Raw genomic sequence first — 22,702 nt, 5'->3', positions numbered from 1 at the left:
TAGGTCAACAGCATCGATGGCGGTCGTTGTTAACCCGGGCCTCGACCGATCCGGTATGAGTCATATATTTGATTCGCATGCTTGACAACCCTCTGTATTTATCCGGGCTTGGGACTGGCACAAGAAAGACACTGGCCTGTGCCCCCTTGCGGCTACATTCCAGATAGCGGTGCTTCAATCACTGAATATTGAGTGCTTGAAGCGCCACCATCTGGCGGTCGTCCGGGACTCATAGAACCGTAGCTAGTCATAACTTTCGTTTTAAGTTATAATTTGAAAACATATAAGACAAAATAAATTTCACTCCCAGACCGCAAACCATAAATATACATTCAGTTGGACTGGCATTTTCTCCCTCCCTTATAACCCAACGCAATGCTGCCATCTACAGGGATTGTGGAATCACAAAGTGATATCCTGAAAATTGAATACAATTTGCACTTAACTGGCAAAAATGTAAAACCCCAAAATAAAAGAATTTCATAAATGTAATAAATCCGGATATTATAAAACCATTGCTTAACTCAACTCGCCAACTCCAACATTGACCATTCAAATCGGAGTGATAAAAACACACTTAGGTAGTAAAAAAAAAAAAATCAACACCAACATTTCAACTAAATTTTTGTTTACATTTTTTTTACAATATATGGATTTTTCATTACATTGGGCTTTATTAGTTTCAAAAACTTATTTTTAGGATTTATAACAATCTGTCATAATGTATTTGGTGGAAGTAAATTGTTGGATTCCAATACAGGTACTTTTTTTTTTTCACTGAGAATTTTATTTACATAAGTACAAGAAAATTTTAAGTAATTCAAGGCACAGGTAACAAAACGTGACTATCGTCAAAAAAAAAAGGGAATAAAATGAAAAACTGTACACAAAAATAATTCTGTCTTGAGTCTGATATATTCAATTCTTTACTCCACGTTTTTCTTCTTTTTCTTTTTCTTCTCAGACACTGGAGTTTCTGGGATGTCCTCCGCTGGCTCATCTTCAATGACCTCCGACTTCCGTTTCTTTTTCTTCTTGGCTGGCGTGTTAGTGTCGTTTGCCGTGACCTCAACCGCAGGAGCCTCCTCCTCGGGCTCAGACTTGCGCTTCTTTTTCTTTTTTGTGGGTGCGTCACCTGCAGCTGGCATCTCTTCAGCTGCGACCTCCTCCTGCTCTTCCTCTGCCACACGTTTCTTTTTCCCCCCGGAGTCTCCGTTAACCTAGAATTCAAGAGAGTCAAATGACCGTTTTTTTTTTCATTTAGTAAGATGGTCACATAATGACCTATTTGTCATTGCAGCAAGTCTTTCAAATTGTATGACTCTCTTCAGTGATCAAACCCACTGTTTGGGGCCCGCCAATGGTTCGGAGTCAGACTAATCTTGCATATTACACTGAGACAGGACCACGGGTCAAGAGTCGGATCTCAAATTTTAACATGCAGAGTTGCATTAGGATGAGGCGCTGTTTACCTCTGTGTCACCGTTTGCAAGGAGCGCTTGCTTCTTTTCACGTTTCTTGCGCTTCTTTTCCTGTTTTTCTAGTTTACGCTTCATCTCCACGGCAACATCTGACGCCTGCAAAAAGGGAACACAGAATGATCAACACCACGTGGGCCAAACCTTTGCTAAGTATTTTCTAGCTTCAGAATGAATGCTGCATCAGGCTCATTAAATCAGTTTGGACCCTCAGCTATAATCAGGGACAACTTGGTCATCATCCACAGCATTAACGGCACCAGAGTGATGATGAAAAGGAGCTCACCTCCTTCGCGGCCTCTTTCATGACATCAACATTTTTGCGCGGTAGCTCGCCGGACTCGTAGAAAGACAGGCGCTCCTCCACCTGCTCGCGCAGTTTGTCACCAAACACGCTGGAGGGCAATTCTAAAAAGAACCAAAACGCAAAATGAATCCATCGGAGGCAATGGAGGTCTCAAAACTCTTCTACAGGTGGGAAAGCTCAGGAATTCATTTCTCAACATCAATCCAAAAAATTGAATGCTGTTGACGAAAAATTGGAGCATCATAGCAAAGCCCATAAGAGACGTGCAGTCCCCCCCTAAAGCCCACTTTCATGTTACAGGATTAGGGCTAGTGAAGAGAGGAGAAAAAAAAAAGGGTTGGCAAGGACTCAGTTCTCAAGACTTTAATCTCAGAATTCTGACTGCAACGCAGAGCTATGAATTGTGAGGGAAAAAAAAAAAATCACAATTTAAGTCTGACTGCTTAGAATAAAGTCAGAATCCTGCCGACCTTTTTTCTTCTTTTCACTGGTCCTAATACCCTTCAGAGCCAAAAGCTTGTGCAATAGATACGATCCCGGTTTGCGCAACAGCAAATACAGTTTCACGGGTCAAACCAGTCACATTCTAATATTTTTTGCCTACTGAGGTTGGAATTCTGAACGTTTGATCTGAGACCCAAATGTCTTCCATATACACAACAAAAACCAAGGAATTTGCACTTTGCCGTTCCAATACTTTCGGAGGGGACTGCAGTCGCACAAACGAGCGTTAGGTGGTCTCACCAGAGAAGCAGTCGATGCGTGAGGCAATGGTGCACTTGTTGGCCAAATATCTGGAGATGCGGCCCTTGTTCTTGGTGGCAGCGCGGCCGATGAAGGTCGAGTGGAAGATCAGGCCGTACTTGGGGGTGTTGCCGCGAGTCTTCAGGGCTCTGTGCGAGATTACAGCTGCTTTCACACTCGGGAAGCGTTAACATAAAAACAGGACTATGGGACAAAAGGCAGCTGTTCATTTGGACACGTTGTACGACCGCATATTCAAATGTCAATCTGCTCCTCTAACCATTTTCCTCTCATCTTATCTCGCCGCTGCGCGTGGTTGCTCAGACTTTGGGATGCAATGGGGGAAGCGGGGATCACTCCCGACAAGACCGGTGGTCTTCACGGGTCACCCTGCTCTGCTCCGACCCAGCCCTGCCATCACAGCAACCACAGGTCTCCCCAGCAGGGAGGGGGCGCCCGAGTACCTGAACAGGGCCTTCTCTGCTCCCAGGATCTGGACTGTGGAGGCGGGGTACTTTGCCAGGTTGGTTAGACTGCCAGCGTGGGAGATCAGACGAGCACCCACCTGGACACGGAAATATAAAAATGCTGACTACTTGGGAGCGCTTGTCTTCAGAAAAAAATAACAAACACCCAAGCAAGAGTTGGACCATCAGCACCAGAAGTTTCTCCTCACACCAAATCAGTGGATTGACAGATTATTGGTCAAACATCATTGGTCTCATTTTTCCTTGTATAAGCAAAAAAGCCAAAGAGCTCACCACTTCTCCGATCAATGCGGCTAAGTTGGGAGCCACTTGGCTCATCTTGGAGCGCAAGTACTCCTGCAGCTCCAGGCGATACGCTGCCAGAGACACCACACGATTGGAGAACCTCTCGATGTTGATCAGGTCGATGGGCGAAATGTCCATACCTGCACACACAAAAAAAAGTGTCAAGATCAACATAATCAAGAGGGCTGCACGTGGATCTCTTTTCTAAAAAGAAAATATATATATATATTTTTTAAGCATTCATATTTTTTTAAGATAGAATACTATTCAAATGAATAAATTTGATTTAAAAAATGCCAGTTCAAAGGTTTTCAGAAAAGATGATTTTTTTATTATCAAAAAATGTCCAAAATGTAATCATAAAAGATTAAAAAAGGAAGAGAAAGGCAGAAATGCCAGAGAATTGAAAAAATAATAATAAGGGCACCAAAAATGCTAATGTGAGAAAAAAAACCTCAGTTCACGAGAGTTTTTGGTTATTTATTTGCCCTAAAATGTCTCTTGACAGGAAAGGTTGCTGACCCCTGACCTAGTAAGATGATCATGTGTTTCTCCCGACAGGATCCGCAGCGAGGATGACAGCCTCCACTACAGGTTTATGAGAGATTTTCTCTACCCCCCTGTGTTCAACACCAGAGACACTCATCGGTCCAAGATGTGCGATAAAGGGGCACAGCGGATTCAACGCAATACAACAGTACGAACCCATTGAGGAGCGCGACGCGTCGAGGATGGCCTGCGCCTTGGCGTTGTCCATGACCACCTCCTCCAGGCTCTCCACGCTCTCGTCCGTCAACTCCTTGCGGTTGCCGATGAGCTGCGCCAGACGGCAGTACATGGAGTTATCTGGCACGACCCGCACCAGCTCGGGGAAGTGGTAACCGTACCATTCGCTGAACCACACGGAAAAGGGCCAACATTAGGAATATTTGCACATTGGTAGCACATTCCTTGCACACCAAGTTCCCAACATATCTTTAAAGCTTTTCCAACACAAACTGTCCGTCCCTATGTTTTTGGAAATCTTCTGCGCGATTGGCTTACCGGACCCGCATGGAGAAGGTGTTGATGTCCTTATCGAGCTGATCCAACAGCGCGATGGACTGGATGATCATGTTGTCCGCCCGGTTGACATTAAATTTGACCTTGGCTCGGGAGTAACTGTGACCCAGACCCAGCTGGGCCTTGGAGGCCGCCACGGCCGTCAGGCCCTTCACCAACAAGTGGAAGTGAAGACGAATCCCTGACAGGAAGCAAAACAAAGCAACGGTTGGATGGTGTCAGCTTGAGTAGCATCTGATTGTTGTGTGAGCAGCTGGCTGTTCAGATTTTCAGTATGAACCTTCATGAGTATCAGGGGTCACATTGTCACATCATAAACACACCGCGTGTGTTTTCTACAATGCGCAGCTGTAGCATAAAACTACAAACCTCTTGCTAATTCTGCAACCACGCCGCCTGTCTGGATGGAGAAACCAAATTCTTCTTGTAAGGCAGCACCAATTTTGGTATCTCCAACTCCCAGTGTAGCCTTCTTCTTCCCAGATTGAGGAAGGTTCGTCTCAAGGAACAACTTGAGGTCAGCATGAACCACACCTACAAAAAAGACAGAAACCCTTTTAAGCGTATGCTTTGGAGGCTACACGAGGTCTCTGTCTATGTCTCCGGTTAAAAAGGACAGCTCAGTCACTCTTCAACCAACGCCAAGATATAGATTATCGTGAGAGGCATCAAAGAAGCTGTGATTGCTTCTCGTGCCATCCAGTGGACAGGCGAAAAAACAACAACCAATCGGATGTTTGTCCGATGGTGCCCATTTTATGCATTGCAACCCAAAAGAAATAACCAATTTGAGATTTTAATGTGTCTTAAAGTGTAGATAATAGATTATAGTATAACTGTCGTTTGGTGAAATCCTTATCCGTCCATACTTAAGTTTTTATTTTTATTTTTTTACTTTAAGACAATTACTCAATGATTGGTTTAAATTTAATCAAACACAAATGACAATTGTTAGTAACTACAATGCGGTCAACAAATAAAGTGCATTTACTTTATTCCGTTTCTATTTCTCATCAGTCTGGTTGTCCTGCAGCACCACACTGCCACTCATAGGTGAATCCAGGTATTACAGCAGACTTAATGCCATGTTGGTTATCATGTGCACCACACACGCTGGAGGATCACTAAGCATGACTAGTAAAGTCATGCAATTAATTACGAGCAAAAAAATTAATCACCTGACGCACCTAATTTTTTATTTAAAAAAATCTTTAAAAACGATTATTAAAAAGTAGGTGTGTCAGGCGTTTAAATTTGTCATTGTAATTAATCGCATGACTAATTAACTCACGATTTTCTATCTGCTCTAAATACTTTCATACTCTTGTTAACAAAAGTGGATTTTTAAAAAAAATAGAAATAGTTAAAATGGATTTGTTTACGACTATAGCCGCCAATGGCAGTGAATGAGTTAAATTTAAAGACATTTTAAATTACAAAAGCATAAAATCACAATTAATTAGGGTAATTTAAACTTAAACAAAACACCAGCAAACAAAGGTCTAAGGTCAGATGTTCAGGTTCAACGGAAAGCTGTCAGCACAGTAATTCAGTGGATTGACAGATTTGAAAACATCACCACATCTGAGTGCAGTAAAACAATACATTTACATAAACTTACGGTAAGAAAACTTACCTTCAGAAACGGCATTTATGTTCTCCAGGGCACCTTGTGCTGACTTAAAAGGGAAAAAGGCAGCCAGGCTCACCATGGTGTTGAACTTTGCCAGACTCAGGACACTCCGTTCCACCTGAAACATACACTCGGCCGTGAGACATCCACAACAATGTAAAACTAAGTAGCAGCGAGGCAATCAAACCCACCTGAGGTAGCAGCATGCCAATCTCCTCGACCTCTTTAACAGCAAATAAGGCGTAGCCGGACGCATGCTCGTACAACACGTGCAACAGCACCTGAATAAATAAGTTTCGTTATTTATCACATTATTTTGACAAAATACCTTGTTAATAAAACAGAACGCCGTTACTACCAATTGTTTTGAATGGACATGAATAAGCTTTGCACAAACTAATTACATAAATGCATGAGCTGAATGATGACTACGAAACGGCCTTCCAAATTAAATGCATGGATGTCAAAATAAAATATTTTAACATCACACACAGCTTAAAGAATACTTAACACTTAGTATATATGCCCTAACGTTTTTAGTCAGGATTTGGGGGATAACATTATGTGGCTGTAAATAAAATAAAAGTGGTGGTGTGAGGAACATATTTTCATATAGTGTGTAGAAAACGAAATGTGACTTGTTCCTTAAACTAAACGTCTATGCGTTCAAATTGTATTCATATTAAAAACTAATTATTATTTCATAGACTTTCAATGTTTTTGTACATTGTTAATAAACAGCACATTATGTGCAAAAATCTCCTGCATGCTTAATGTGTACTTAAATATATATTTCAACAGACTTCAATTGAAATTGATTTATTATGAAACAAATTATTTGGCATAATCTATGGTTACCCTGAAGCATCTTGGCCCCCCCATTTATAAGTCTGGCTCCGCCAAAGCTTGTAAATACGTTTAAAGCAAAGAAAGCGCATTATCCTGCAAATGGGTCTAATTTAACAACGTAGTCATCGATGAAAATGTGAAAATACTGCACTCTTTCCTGCCACATGTTTGTGCACCTCGTGTTAGCCACGACACCACGTGTGCAAACCAGCAAGCAGCTAATGCATGCTAATTACAAAGTTTAGAATTTACGTTCTCCAGCGGTGGCACGTCTTAAACACTTTTGTTTTTATACTACAACATTAAACGTGTTTATTTATTTTAGGCGGCGGTAATTCTTAAGTAGAAAGCGATGTGACGCAAATTCACGCAGATCGAATGTTAGCCACATGGGTGGCTAACGACTTAGCTAAGGAGATCAGGCCTTGAACAGGATTGGAAAAGGCAAACAGAAAAGACGATTTAATGCACAAACACGAATAACTTTACGTGCACGTCTGCAGTAAATGACCAAGCTAAAATTATAGCCAAGTCATACATATGTAGAACTTTTTTTCTTACCATGATTGGTGAATCTTCAGCAGCACACGATTCGTGTGCGCTCAGATGCTTCTTCTCCGGTTAAAAGGACAGCTCAGTCACTCTTCAACCAAAGCCAAGAGATAGATTATCGCGAGATCCCGAGAAAACATCGCGAGAGGCATCAAAGAAGCTGTGATTGCTTCTCGTGCCATCTAGTGGACAGGCGAAAAAACAACAACCAGGTGGTACAAGTTACTAAAAGTACAGTATTCACTCTCTGTCCCTGAGTGGAAGTACAAATACTTTTCCAAACAACAACAACAACAACAAAGACGATAAAAGTACAGATACTAATTCAACTCATCTATTTTGCGAAAAGTAATAAAATAAAATATGGCAAATAGTATATATTTGTAAAAAATATATTAAATATGCCAATTTTTGACATTTCAGCCAGACACCAGTAATATGTATAAAACATATATATATATTGCCGATTAAATATTTTTCAATTACATAAAGTTACGTTTTTATTTGAATACTAATATGATTTTCACATGTATTTACGTAATTAGATAGTAACAGGGACAGGGTTGCAAATCATTGCTTATGTTAGAGTTTTTGCTCACTTGTATGTGTTTTATCCAGGTACGGGTTTCCTCCCACATTCCAAGAACATGCATGAGGTTAGTTGAAGACCCTAAATTGTCCTTAGGTGTGATTGTGAGTATTAATGCTTGTCTGTCCATTGATATCCATATGTGTCCTGTGACTGGCTGGGTCAGCTGTGATAATGTGGATAAACAGTATCAAAAATAAATAGATGGATATCATCGGGAGGGAGGAGATAAAATAAAGCAAACTTAAGTGGTGCTGAAGACCTATTTGATATTTTAACAAATATTTTGGAATTATTTTCAGTACACTTCACACCTGGTTAGACCCTGGGGGATAAATAGATAGATAAATACACTCAGGCTTTAATTGCCACATCTAAACCTATATGCATGCACTGATGAAGCCAGCTCAGATGGGAGGTGAAACCAACTTCTAAGACAATCACACCAGTTGAAATAGTGCTTCCATCTGTGCATTAACAAAAAATATGCATTTTTGAGTTAATTTTGTTCAACATAGCCTTTTTTAATTTAAAGAAATGCGGTGCTATGTGACTATATTATGCATATATATATATATATATATATATATATATATATATATATATATATATAAACTATTTATGGTTCACTCACTTCATACTGTATTACTATAGTGTTTGTTTTGTTTTGTTTTGTTTGTTTTTATTTGTTCATTTTTCCTTTTGGACAATCATAGAGACAATATACAACATTTATTTTTCACACACAATTATACCTGAAAAGAAAAAAAGCTGACTTGATGAAGCCGAAGCTTATTAGTGTATTGGTCCTTGCAGACATAGTCACACATGCTAATTTTGTCTTTATTGTAGTACAGCGTACTAAATATAGGAACTAAAATAAATGTCAACAAAACACTGGCTAGTGATAGTCAGCGTTAGAGAATGATATATTGTAGACTAGACAGCTCTTAATATCTTCATTCAGGATTTTTAGGTCAAATTGACAAGAACTGCTGTGTACAGATACACCGTGTACACACAGTTGGGTGACTGAGGATTGAAGTTTAAAAATTGGATGATCTCATGCAATCAGTGACTACCTGAAGATAGGTGCTGATGAAAATCATCAAATTCTGAGCTTCACTTGCTGCATTTATAATAAGTACTGAAAATATAAAACATAATTGCACTGGAGGTATCTAACATTCAAGAAGGGAAAATCCAAAAAGCGCGTGTACGTCATGTTGATGCTTCATTCAGGTCTGCACACAATTTATGTACTTGACTCACTGTACTACAACGAAGGTGTGATTTTTAATAGTCCATTTCTCCAGAGTGGTCGTACAATACAAACCCAATATGTGCTAACATTTTACCACCATGCAGGAACATAGTCAAGTGGTGGATTTGAGGAAAAGCATCATTAACGTTGTGGAGCGTTGCAGGGTTTCTTAGGAGCGCATGCATGTGAGCCTTGATGTGCGCAACTCTCTATTACTGCCATGTCATAAATGTCACATCGTGTTGGCTTATTCTTAGAAGCAGAGAATTTATGGCTGACCTCTAAGGACACAAAATCCCACAGAGGTACGACAACTACATACATTTCACACAGATCAGATGTGGTATGCAAAATGAAATACTGTTTTTCAGTATTGAGCTTATCAAAAACCAAATGACAACATGCATGTACACTGAGTGTACAAAAAAAAAGAAGCCAAATTCATGTGTGATCTTTGTGTTTCCAGGCCTGGATGGGAATGTTTGAGAAGGAGCCTGTTGAGGAGCGGATGTGAGGGAGGATAGTAAAAAGCCGGGGCATCAGGAGTACCTTGATATAAAAGCTGACTGGGACGAGCTCCCATTCAGACAGGAGACATTCTTCTCATCCTATAGCGCACTTCTGGGACCAACTGACCACGGTTCAAACAACACGTGAGTATTTAACATTTTGGCTTTTTCTGTTTCTACTCTGTTGTGATTAGTTTAACACTATGTAGAACTGTCTTGTCAAGATTGCCAGAGGAACTTATCTCATCCAGTGTGTATAGTCTTGTGACTCCCTGCACTCCCACACACATATTTGTCAATCTGCATTTGCAAATTTTCATGTGTCCGTATGACTTATTACACACCTACGTACTATTTCTCAGAGTCTACACTCACTGGTCACAAGAATACGCCCAAAGAATGTAATGTATTGCCAATTTTGTCTACAAATATAAAAATGCTCATCTTTGACCGAAACAGCTATTATTACTTACTGACGGAATCACACAAAACTGGACATCATTAATTTTATTAAAGGTATTGGGATGATACCGGGCTTATTTTAAGGTATCTTGAAGGAGTCAAAACACGGTATTCTGATTAATATTGCGTTTGTGGAATATGAATTAAGCAGCAAAATCCACCCATTTTTAGCTATCTCAGGGGGCGGCCATTTTGCCTCTTGCTGTTGACTGAAAATGACATCACAGTGCCCAAGGACTCAGGTAACAACCATTCAAGGCTTACCTGTTTTCTGAGTCTAGTCATGTGACAGTCACAAGCTGAACCGTGATTGGTCATTTCCTGAGCACTGAGCAACTGTGATGTCATTTCATTTGGCAGAAAATGGTAAAATGGCCGCCCCCTGAGATGGATAAAAACGAGTGGATTTTGTTGCTTAATTCATATTCCACAAATACAGCATTAATCAGAATAGCACGTTTAGACTATTAAGGTCGCATAGAACACATTATTGAATGACTTCCCCTTTAAATCAAAATTTCTGATGCAAGTCTAGTGTTGGATCTTACATTGTAAGTGTGCATCTTCCCATTTGTCCAGCACAGAGCAGAATGAGCATGCGTGGAGCTGTTGCTGTCTGCGTGATGTTGGCGTGCCTTATGGCGTTGCTGGTTGAGAGGACACAAGGACACATCACCTTTTTTAGCCCAAAGGAGATGTTGCTGATGAAAGTAAGACAACTGGGTTACATTGGACAGCATGTACTGACAAGCACGCTAAAACTTAAGTATGAGACCATTTCCAAACAGCTTGATGTTCCATATTATTCTGAAATTTAAGCTCCAAGGGACTGTAGCCGCATGGAGGAACACTGATGACAAAGTAAAGAGAGGAATAACACAAATAGTAAAAAAAAAAAAGGAAAAAAAAGCCCACAACAACCTCTCAAGAATTAACTCCGCTGCGACTTTGTGTTTTGTGATTGGTTGTCTGCTCTCCAGGAGCGAGAGGGTAGAAAAGATATGGAGCCTCGGTCGGAGGACGGCCAGTTTGAAGAAGTTGCTATCCAACAGCTTCCTCAAGTTGACCACGGTGGAAATCCAGTGCGTCTACAGTATACACATGCCCCGACTCAATATAGCCACCCCCATTGTGTTGTATAATACAGGATGTTAATTTTCTATGTGTGTATAGGATCAAACAGTGGATATCACAGTGCGTCTTTCACCCAAACAACTGGACCATGTTGCTCCTGTGCTTGAGGAGCTCATCCATGAAATTGTGGATGAGAGACAGAAAGGTACTAAAATAATCCAAGAACTAAAAACTTTGTTGACAAGTGACCGATGATGATTAACATGGAGGAACTAGGAACAAACAAAAAGTGATTGGGTTCTTTCATATTCCTTGTCTTTACAGCTAAGTAGCGTGCTGAAGAACAGAAGATAAAGTTGCTGTATGAATTCTTCAAAAGACAGAATGCTCTTATATTTGCTTGTGTTTCAATAAATCAATCAATAAAGGGAAATTGTTTAACTTATTGAAGCCTTTGTTGTTGTCCAAAATTACTCATAGCCCACAGGCCTGTTTTAAAGTATAGCAGTAGGTCATCAGTAATGGAACCCTTGTGATTTCCTATAAATGAGAATTTCAAAATGTAAACACTTGAAGACATAAATCAATAATGCTAAAGACATTTATTTGCATTGTAATTCTAATTTTATTTTAATTTATGAAGCCTTGGTTTAATATTGGTAAATGAAACAGCCACTCTGAAAGAAATCCTTTCAAAAGGTTATTGATGATTTCATGTAATGTTTTCGCTCATAATACTAAAGATTGAAAAGATCGTAGTCAGTGCATCTTGACAGCCACATTTGCGCCTCTTCCGCTTTTTCCTGCATGTCAGCTTGTGCTGCTGCACGAGTCTGGTGCTCCATTAGGCTGCTGGCTGTTTAGTGGATTAGCTCTTAGGCTAGTGAAATGCTCCTGAGTTGACAGTAGTAAATTCCATCTAGTAAATAAAAAAATAAAAATAAATAATAATTAAATAATGGTGATGATATGCTAATTTACAGTGGATATTAGTGTTTATTTTTATTTTTTTACTATTATTGCCGCCGTAGGACAAAAAATATGTTTAAAATAATCACTGTTGCAAGCTAACGCAGCCATCTTGTTCACATAAAGACAGTCGAGACAAATGCACCAGTTTTGTAGCAGTGCAATCCAAATATTTGTTAAACAACAACAAGATTTCTTAAAAATTCAAGTGAAAATTCTTACTTTCATTTACAAAGAACAACTTTATTCAGTAATAAAACAAAATCAGCAGTGAACATCAAGTCTAACTTTACAGATTGGTGTAAAATCTTTATATATGAACAATTAACAACGTAAGTGTGAACCTTAACTACGCAAAGTACAAATACATTGATTTTTTTTTAAAGTATGCATTATCTCCCAACTTAAAGTAAATGGTCACCAAGGAAATACACTTCTTCCATAACAGTAAAGTCAAAGAGCTACAGATAAGTCATCTAAATTGCAAGATTAACATGTGTAGTAGCCCTTCAAATTCTGTGGGCATAGGCTACAATTTCATAAATAAACTAAATACTCATTAAACCCATTACACTCTTGTCTTTATAATTGCAGTAACAGTAAAGACATGCAATTGTTCTGACACGTTCATAAATTCATGCTATCTCAGAAAAAAGACAACAAAAAAACATACATTTTGCTAAAACAGCTGCCGCATCCCAGCACTTTGTCTCACAGATCCCTCTGATGTATTGCAACAGCATAATGAGGCTCGCTACAGTGGCAATAACAATGAAGGCAGCTTGAGTGAAAACAATTTTTTTTGTAAAAGAAGCACAAAAAGGAACTCTAATAATATAAAGTCACATTTGTGTTTTCATGAAAAATTAAGAATAAAATAATAAGAATATAAAGCAGTGAGAATCAACATTTACAATAAATCCCCAAAATATAATACACCTCTTCAGAAAAGATGGTGCAAATTATGAAAATTTGTTTCAAGAACATAATGGTAAAGACTTTCTAGCTTTTACAGTTTGAAAGATATTACTTCAGAATGTTAATTTTCTTAAAAGCAATTTATTACGGTTTGACAAATAACAACTCTCAGTAATTACAATACTCCTATCATCAAAATTGATTTTCAGTAAATTCAGTGGGGCATGTCTTACTAATAACAGTATATGAAAATAACACATAAGCATGATTACTGTCTTCTTTTAATAACAGAGTGATTCAGCATATTTTTTGTGGATTGAACTGGTAGCTTTCCCTTGAATTAGTACCAAAGAAGTAGTTCAAAAAACAAAAAAACTGCTGAACCCTGCAATTATCTATCAGCTATAAAAAATAAAAATAAAAACAGCAACCAGAATACATTAAATTAAAACATATGCAATACTCTGCTATAAACACGGCAGTGCATGGTTTCTATCTTTCACAGTTAAAAAAATACAATTGATTGAACCTTATGGTTTAAATGTTACAGCAGTCACTTAACAACAAGCATATTCAATTGGACCTCTTTCTGTTATCAGCAGGAACATTGTTTCATAGCTTGGACGTCAGTCTTTCACAGATCTCAAAGTCCTTGACAGCGAGGGCTGCGTCCCGGGCCAAGGGGGCGGGGAGGACAATGGAGCAGTCGCTGTCAAAATACTTTCCACTTATGCCTTCTGCTTCCTCTGATACGGCGCAGTAGATGGCGCTGACTGCCCCCTCCTCTGCGGACTGAGCAGATGTGAAAGTAAGGTCAGCTAACAATTACGCTCACCCATCAGTGGCTGTCAGTTTCCATACATAGAAAATGCATAATGTATATTTTTTCACGTTTCAGACAACACTAGGTATCGTAGATACATATCATATCATATGTTTAATAGATAGACAAACCCTATTATGCATATTTATTGCCCACCCTGTATAATTACAATCCAACAATCCAACCCCAACAAATCAACTGAAACATACATTTAATTTCAGAGACATTATAAATTTCATGTTTATATTACTTCCTCAAATATGGCATTGGGCTCTTTATGCTCAGTGATATTCAATTATAGCTAGGAAATAATTCAGTTTGAATGCTGACAACGGCAAGCGTAGTGGTTCTTAACCCTCCAGTTCTGTTTGTTTGAGAGGAACAACAATAATGGCCCTGGGTCACATTGACCCGTGTCAGAAATGTGCATAATCCAAATTCAATAATTCATTTTAACCAGTGTGTTGTGCTCATTTCTCAGGAACAGCTATAATGTGTCTGGGTCAAAATGACCCGGAGGTATATTTAATTATCCCAAATTGTCGGAAACTCTTTTATTTTTACTAATAACAAATATAATACTTAATTAAGTGTTGCTTTGTTTCTCTGGGTTAGTAGTAACATCCTGGGTCAATTTGACACAGGCTCATATGTAATTATTCAAAAGTATCAGAAGTTTTGTGTGTGTGTGTAATCCTGCTTAACTAACAAAGCCAATACTTCATTTTCGTTCTGGTGATTCTCTCTCTCTCTCTCTCTCTCTCTCTCTCTCTCTCTCTCTCTCGCTCTCTCTCTCTCTCTCTCTGCTTAATGATCAAAAAACGTTTCAGAAAAAAAACAAAAAAAACAAAAAACATTATTTTAAATCTCTCTTTAAGTCTATCACTAACAATTTCAATACATTTTTCCTCTCACAGAGGAACACAATGCTTTAACAAAAATGTGTACAAAATGTTGATTAGCAGAAGTGTATGCCTAAAAACTACTTTCAACATTTACTTTAACGTTCAAATGGGTCAGTAGCAGAAGGGTTAACTCCATTTGAGGTATTGGACCCTGCAAGTTTCATACATGTAGTCACAGAACTCTTTGTAATCAGAAAAATAAAACGTGATTTTTTCCCCCCCAATTCAAAACATATGTATTTTATTAGTGCACAGAATGAAACAGACACTCAAAAAAAAACCCAACCCAAATCAATGTACCTTTTGCTGTTGCCTTACAGAGTCAGGATATGAAGTATGCGGCTTGACCTTGGCAAATATCACTCTCATATCATTTCTGCAACAAAGTCTCCCTTTTCTTTTCTTTTCTTTTTTTTATGTCTACCATCTTAAAAAAAGGTTGCTTGCAAAAAATACGTTGTATCAAGCAATATCAGTATGTCAAGAGCTTTCCTAGCACTAAAAGATTACAGTACAATGTGGCAACACCAAATATTGTGGCCATGATCAGCTGCAGCCAATGATCGGCGTGTGACATCATGAATCATACAGGTGGTGTGAACAAAACAGACATGTGTCTTGAATCCACTGAACCCCTGAGAAAGACTCACCGAAACCAAGCTAAGAACACTCTAAAAACTGTTGGCTCAAAAGTAACCCAATTATGGATAAAAAATGGACTGATCCACTTTCTGGGCTGTTTTATACAAAATGACCCAATTTTTGGACCCAAGTAAAGGATCTGACCGATATTAATGATTTGTTTTACACTAAAAGACACATTTCTTGACACAAAGTTGGGTCAAATTGACCCAAGTAGAGGGTCGGTCCAATTTTTGACCCATAGCTGGGTTATTTTTGACCCAACTGTTTTTAGAGTAAACCATCGATCGAAATGGAAAAACAACTGTTTTGCATTTGGGCATGTTATTTGCACGTTATTTTATGATACAGTATTTCAATAATTAATATACCGTAAATGTAAAGCTTGACGGCTGACTTTAAGGGCCCTATTTTCGTGCCTTGCACAAGTCTAGCACAAAGTACAGTCTAACTGTGCGCATACAGTAAGTGGAGTTTTCTTTGTTTTGGTATTTACATAGACGCTTGTGCTGGTGTGGGAGTAAACACAGCTGACTTGTTCCCAGGCCAATTAAGGTAAGCTCCACTCATTCCCTTGGAATACAGCATGGGAGTGCATGCAGTAGATCAAAGCAGAAAAAGTAAGTTTATAAGAAACTGCAAGCAGACATCCGCTTGGGGATGATGTTGGCCAGGACAATCACAGATAACCTTTCCACCCTGATCAAAATAGAGCCCTAATTGTTTTGGCAATTATAACTTATTGACCAGCATGTCACTATTGTCTTTTCCCTAAACTTTATTGAGCCAATTTTTTTCTTAACACACAAAACTCGCACGGCATGTGATTTTAAGTATATTTATTTAACCGGAATAAGGATGTTTGAAAGTGTCACACAGAAGTGATGTCATCTAGCAGCAGCCAATAGAAAAGCACCTTCAGATGACGTCGCTCTGAGGCAACAACGAAATGCAACGCTAGGAATGAAATTAGTTACTTTTCTCATTTTACCATGGTGGTTATTAAATATTGTGCACAAGCAGAGGTAGCAAATCCAGGTCCGGAAAATAAAAACCCTAACACAGTTTGGCTTTAAACCACGTGCTAGCTAGCTAGTTCCCTGGCTAGCTCCCATGGTGCTCGTTTACCTGCTAGATGGCAGAGTTTTTACTCTCTGAACCTGGATTTGCCACCTCTGCGCAAGACTAATACACATTTAAAAAACAAAAAACTAAACGAAAACTAATACTGAAACTAACTAAAAGTAAACTAAAATGATGCATTTTTTAAAAACTGAAACTAATAAAAACTAACAGAACCACCCTGAAAACTAATTAAAACTAACTTAAAAAAAAAACTAACTCAAAACGAAATAAAAACTAACTAAAATTAAACTTCCAAAACTATAATAACCTTGGTGTAAAGTCTGGGCCCATTTAGGTGAACACAATGCTATTAATCTGTCGAATGTATGTCAACAAATGCCATTTAGTTATTCTGCCTGACACACCTTTGTGCAAGGTTATTCCATAACTACTTGATAAGCATTTGAGAACATTATTCATTATTCTTTCTTGACATCAGTGTCAGTCCAAATAAAGTTGACAGTGCACTCACCTTGAAAAAGAACTGTCCAATGAGGCTGAAGATAAAACGAATCCTTAAGGGATAGTGCCTCATCATTGCCGTCATGACAATACCAGGGTGGACTGAGTTGGCGGTGACATCTACGTAACATCAACACACATGCATGCCAACAAAAATATAATAGCAAATTTGCAGGATTAATACATGGAATTCAAAGAAATTTTAGCCTACCTGATCCTTGAAGCCTCCGCGCTAACTCATTAGTGCAGATGATGTTGTGCAGCTTAGTGTGGTTGTAAACTCGATCAAGATTGTGAGTAACATTTTCCCCATGAAAATGAGAGAAGTCCACTTCACCCTTTTTGTGGTTGACAGAGCTGACAGTGACAATACGTGCTGGAGCTGAACTTTTTATCAGGTCTGAAAGAAACAGTGGGGATCGGGTGGGGTATCGCATAGTGGGTGAGTACTTAATCATGAACAAAAAATTGTTTTGTGCATGTTTGCTCAGATTATAATCACAGAGATTTTCCACTGAGGTTTTTAAGTGGAAGTCAACCTTAAGCGGCCATTTTGCCACTTGCTGTCGACTGAAGATCAATGTTTGGTCAGGGCTCAGGCAACAACCAATCAGAGCTCACCTGCTTTCTGAAGCTGCGCTGTGATTGGTTGTTACCTGTGACCTGAGCAACATTGATGTCATCTTCAGTCGACAGCAAGTGGCAAAATGGCCGCCCCCTTAGAGGGATAAAAATGGCAGGATTTTGCTGCTTTATAATAACTCGTATTCCATTTACGCAATATTAACCAGAATGCCATATTTAGACTAGCGGGGCTGCATAGAGCATATTATTGTCAAAATGTTTTGGGGGGTTGACTTCCCCTTTAAGATGACAGAATCTGTTAAGAGTTTTTAATGACATCCTGCTAGCTAATGACACTGGAGACAATGCGTCTTATCTGACTGCAGCATTCAATACGGTGGACCACAGTATTCTGAGGCACATTTTCTGAACCAGGTGGGCTTCAGTGGTAGCACTTTAGAGTGGTTTACTTTATTTGCCAGACAGAACTTTTTGTGTTAGCCTTGCTTGCTCTGAATCCTGCTCTGCCTCACTTTTGTATGGTGTTCCACAGGGTTCAATCATGAGGCCCGTGCTGCTTTTGCTGTATTTGCCGCCCCTGGGTTCTATCTATTTAGAAAACTTTATTTCCTTCCATTGCTATATGGATGACAGTCTGATATATGCCCTGCTAAGCAAAAAGGACACTTTCTCATTTAGGCAACTTTTGTCCAGTTTGCTCCATGTACGCACTTTGTATGCAATGTGCTCTATAAATAAAGTTGAGTTAAGGTTTTGTGGCTCATACATAGCCAGGTAGCCTGGTGGAACATGGCAAATATTCTCACGTGGAAATTACAGTTATGTAATATTCTACCAATACTCTTGATACATATGCAGTATTAAATAAGAGTTCTCTAACCCTACCGAGTAGCAGGTTCGTGAGGAGGAATGGCCCCAAGTGATTGGTTGCAAAAGAAATATCAAACCCATCTTTGGTAATCTGCCGGGGTAAACCTAATGGAAAAAAGGGATACATATTAGACTTGTACTTCCACCCCAAACCTTTGTTTTCTTCCCACAATGTAATCATAATGAATGGGTGTTGACCTATATTATTTATAATACTGCCATTAGAAAACAAAGTGGAATTAAAAAACAACACATGCGTATTGTGGATACGCACTTTATGCTGTATTGGTGCCCTAATTATATTTCATATAAAGATTTCCCTGCATTTAATGAATTCTGACACATTCTTATACAACATTACTAATACCACAAAACTAAACTTCAAAGTGAAGTGTATCACCTGACACTCCAGCATTGTTGACAAGGATGTGAAGAGCGCTTTCCTCCTCCAAAATTTTCTCCGTAAAATCTCTGACGGAGTCCATCGAGGAAAGGTCCACTTGACGTACATGGACGTCACTGTTTCCTGTTTTTGCTTGGATTTCTTCCGCTGCTGCCGCCCCACGAGACACACTTCGACAAGCCAGAATGACACGGGCACCCCGGCGGGCAAAGTCCATGGCGATGAACTTTCCGATCCCTAAGAGTAGAGTGGAAGAGAAAACACAGTAGCGCAGTGCGATCAGAAAGTGATATTGCGCAAGAGCTGAAAACAGAATTAGTCTATTGACGGTGTTAATACAAATGCAAAAGCTCTTTCCTGAGAACTTAAATGATACATGCAATAAATACTGCAGCCTATATTTAGTATGTCAGAATAACACCTTCCATTAGAGAAAACAAATAAAGTTATCTTTACACATAGCATTGTCGCATAGTCGTCCTATGCAGCATGTGATAACATACTGAAATTCCTTCACATCGACTGAATAGGGTGTCCGCAACCAAACAGGTAAGATGAGTGTATAACAGTTCAATGTAAAATGAGACATTCTACTTTTCATGATATTTGTTGTTTGAGTTACTGGCAACACCAATGTAATATTTGTTAAGATAAAAAGATCTGGGTTTGGAAGTTTTGTCAACAATTCTGTTTGAGATTTAAAAAAAAAACCCTCTTAACAGCAGTTTGAAAACAGAAATGGTATTTTGATTAATTTAAACTTGAAACATGAAAGCAATCTGATTGAAGAATTCATGATTTCAAGAAAGAATACTTCTTAGGGATATTGTATGGTGAGAATAGTTAATCATTAGATTGATTTGGGCAGAAGAGAAGCCTTACACTACCCACAAAATTATGTTCAATCACTATTTTTTTACATGCTAATAACTTGCTAATTTATGACGCTATCATTGCTTAAAATGGTACGAACACGACGCCAGCACCAGCCGTCCACATCAAAGTCTGCAGTCATGCCGAGGGCCTTGACCGTACAAAAAGACATTACTAAATCACAAAAGCAAATGCCTGTGTTCTTTTTCAAAGATCTTAGAACGCTGAGCGATGTGATACACGAAATAGAGAGCCAACTAACCCCTGTCATACAGATACGAATCTGCATGGAAAATTACCTCCATGGCTCGCAATCTTCCTACTGCAACAAAGTATTCAATATAGGCGACAGTTATGCTGCACAATAACCATAGATTTAGGGAAGAGGCTATTATTCAAGAAGGGGCAGACCAATATTATTGATTTGTTAAAAATAAATACATAAATAAATAAATACATAAATAATAATAATAATAAATAAAATAAAAATAGGAATTTGATTTGACAATATTTGGACAGTGAATATATGTACCTATAATGTTATTTGATATTATTATGAAGTATGTATAAAGTATAAAAAGTATGAAGGAAGAGTTTGCAATTCTTTACACTGGTCAATAGGTATAGGCCCACAGAGTGCTTTTAGAATATTGTATTATATTGGATGTGCATTTGTTTCAATAGCTCCATCTCCATTCAAAAAGTGAAAACTTTCAGAATCCAATTCCTACCTCTATAAATTCAAATTAACAATCACCTTGACTGTTTATTATAGTAATTTCTCAGGATACTCTGGGTTATTGTTAACTGTATGTTATCAAAATGGTGAATGACAATGAAAATACAATCATGAAACTTCACTGATCTGAGTTTCACTTTTGGAACTGAACTGCCGAAGCAAATTAAGTTTTAAAGCATACTCAAATTCATTTAAATGCATTTGTAATGTTGACTGTATGATTTTAACAATTTGGCAGTATAAATAACATCCAAAATGAAAAAATACCACACATGCATTTACCGCACATGTGATACATATTAACTTTACAATTGTTTTATAGTGGCTGTATCATCTTGACCATGACTGTATTATTAATGTCTCATGTTACCCAAATACATTTCTAACTTGGCATAAAAGGATTTAAATTAATATTCAAAGCCAAAATTAATCACATTTGTATTTGTAAATATTTATTTAACTTGTATAGTAATAGTTAATTTTATACACAAGGGGAGACAGAATACAACGCTTACAGCAAAAAGGGTTGCATTTCTGTGAAATCATTAAATTACTCAAAAAAAGCACTGGGATATTGCTGGAAACACAAGACTCAAGCAGACCTGAATTGGCCCCTGTCACTATCGCTGTCTTCCCTCTGAGCTGCGTGGGGCAGGCGCATGGGTCCCAGGACCCTCTCCGCTGCAAGCGCACCACCATCCACAGCAGCATCGTGGTTACCATCCACAGCGGGTGGGCGATCACATCCAGCCAGCCCATTGTACTGCCAGTGTGCTTGGAGAACAAGCAGATGAGTCCCGCAGCTGCTAAGTTGGATGTGTGACAATGTGAGGCAGTCCACGGCAAGTAGGCGTGACCACTGAGCGCTCATGACCATGTAACCATATATGGTTACTGATTCATCAAGGATGTCGTAATCTATTGCCTTAGACACTGACACTCAACGTGGTTAGTTTGCAAGCTTTTCTGGTCATTTTCATGCCTGTCATTGACCATTATCTTCCAGTACCTGTGGCAGGTCGTTTACTTGATATGTTTGCAAGATTACACTTTTATCAACACAACTCTTGTAGCATTGAGCAGCACAAGATTAGCCTTTAGTCTTTTTAAATTCTGAGCTAGGTGACTATTTAGAAGAAGAAAGCTACCATCTATGGCCAATGCGGTCTTGTCGTCTTCAATGAGGGCGATGGAGCTACTTTAAAGGTGACTGCATAGTGGGGAGGAATCCTGTCTGCCCCACCATGCCTTTATCTGCGGTTTTCTGCGATCAACAAAACTAAATATTTTCGCTAACGGGTGGAAATCCTGCAGGCTACGTCAATTTCATTTTTTTTCACAAATCAATTCTATTGGTCTGTCCCCACTCGTTCTGTTATTTTTACACAATATTAACCAATTTAAAGTGGTGAATGTAGCTTAAGAACGAATCAATTGACACTCTTCAACACTCAAAATGTCTGAGAAACTCAGCATATTTCCTCAATCTGTGTAAAGGCCTAGACACCAATCCGACGTCGGGAGTCGGACAGCATTGGGCCGACGCATGCGGTATCTGATCAGTGTATAAATTACTGTTGTAAAGTCGGATCAAGTTGGAATACGTTGGTGGGGGGGGGGGGGGTGTAATCAAATTCCATATGTTGAATTGGCGTTGTGCCATTTGATCACTGTGATGGGCTGTTAGGTAGCGAATCAGATGAGGAAGTGACAAACTCGGATAAACAGTACTGATGGAAAGCCTGGACCATTTTCCCACTCATTTTGCGCATCGTCACCCTGCTGTACCCTACGCATTTTAACGTACATTGTCTGTCTGGACAGAAGATCGGCAAGATGACTTTGTCTCTTTGGTTCAAGAGAGACCGGCATTGTATATTACCGTTAAAGGGTATGCCGACAAAGGTATAAAAGCCAAACTATGGCATGACATGGGGACGCGACTGGATACAGCAAGGTGGGATTTACTTTTATATATACGATACTGTGCAAAAAGCCGGAGGGTTTCATTCACGTGGGAGGACATCGGGAGAGAAAAAGTCACTGGTATGCATACCGCCGCCGTTGGTATGGAGGGGAATTACTTCTTGCG

At 39.0% G+C, this 22,702-nt stretch overlaps 3 protein-coding genes and 2 non-coding genes across 5 annotated transcripts; 1 reads left to right on the top strand and 4 right to left on the bottom strand.

Annotated features, from left to right (window-relative positions):
- Nucleotides 1-764: 764 nt before the first annotated feature.
- nop56 (NOP56 ribonucleoprotein homolog) lies at nucleotides 765-7,508 on the bottom strand. The gene is made up of 12 exons (XM_086087898.1): nucleotides 7,408-7,508; nucleotides 6,189-6,278; nucleotides 6,001-6,115; nucleotides 4,734-4,898; nucleotides 4,347-4,545; nucleotides 4,008-4,195; nucleotides 3,291-3,442; nucleotides 2,994-3,094; nucleotides 2,530-2,678; nucleotides 1,765-1,886; nucleotides 1,473-1,577; nucleotides 765-1,220 (listed from the first exon to the last, which is right to left on the bottom strand). The coding sequence occupies exons 1-12, from the start codon at nucleotides 7,408-7,410 to the stop codon at nucleotides 927-929; spliced, it is 1,683 nt and encodes a 560-aa protein (XP_085944024.1). The 5' UTR covers nucleotides 7,411-7,508; the 3' UTR covers nucleotides 765-926.
- On the bottom strand, nucleotides 1,659-1,725 carry LOC147166799 (small nucleolar RNA SNORD57). Its single transcript, XR_015096400.1, has one exon. It is a non-coding gene; the product is annotated as a small nucleolar RNA SNORD57 (small nucleolar RNA).
- On the bottom strand, nucleotides 3,846-3,976 carry LOC147166798 (small nucleolar RNA SNORA26). Its single transcript, XR_015096395.1, has one exon. It is a non-coding gene; the product is annotated as a small nucleolar RNA SNORA26 (small nucleolar RNA).
- A 2,288-nt stretch (nucleotides 7,509-9,796) lies between the features above and the next one.
- Nucleotides 9,797-11,726, top strand: mlnl (motilin-like). The gene is made up of 5 exons (XM_086087765.1): nucleotides 9,797-9,904; nucleotides 10,802-10,932; nucleotides 11,203-11,304; nucleotides 11,396-11,501; nucleotides 11,621-11,726. The coding sequence occupies exons 2-5, from the start codon at nucleotides 10,813-10,815 to the stop codon at nucleotides 11,626-11,628; spliced, it is 336 nt and encodes a 111-aa protein (XP_085943891.1). The 5' UTR covers nucleotides 9,797-9,904; nucleotides 10,802-10,812; the 3' UTR covers nucleotides 11,629-11,726.
- A 761-nt stretch (nucleotides 11,727-12,487) lies between these two features.
- Nucleotides 12,488-21,440, bottom strand: LOC147166795 (retinol dehydrogenase 12). The gene is made up of 6 exons (XM_086086080.1): nucleotides 21,213-21,440; nucleotides 18,996-19,235; nucleotides 18,611-18,700; nucleotides 17,352-17,540; nucleotides 17,151-17,260; nucleotides 12,488-13,975 (listed from the first exon to the last, which is right to left on the bottom strand). The coding sequence occupies exons 1-6, from the start codon at nucleotides 21,367-21,369 to the stop codon at nucleotides 13,796-13,798; spliced, it is 966 nt and encodes a 321-aa protein (XP_085942206.1). The 5' UTR covers nucleotides 21,370-21,440; the 3' UTR covers nucleotides 12,488-13,795.
- Between the last annotated feature and the right edge of the window lie 1,262 nt (nucleotides 21,441-22,702).

Source organism: Leptonotus elevatus, chromosome 10 (assembly GCF_054856555.1).
Source record: "Leptonotus elevatus isolate MCC_2025b chromosome 10, RoL_Lele_1.0, whole genome shotgun sequence".
NCBI classification, from domain to species: domain Eukaryota; kingdom Metazoa; phylum Chordata; class Actinopteri; order Syngnathiformes; family Syngnathidae; genus Leptonotus; species Leptonotus elevatus.
This window is presented reverse-complemented; position numbering and strand designations above follow the sequence as displayed.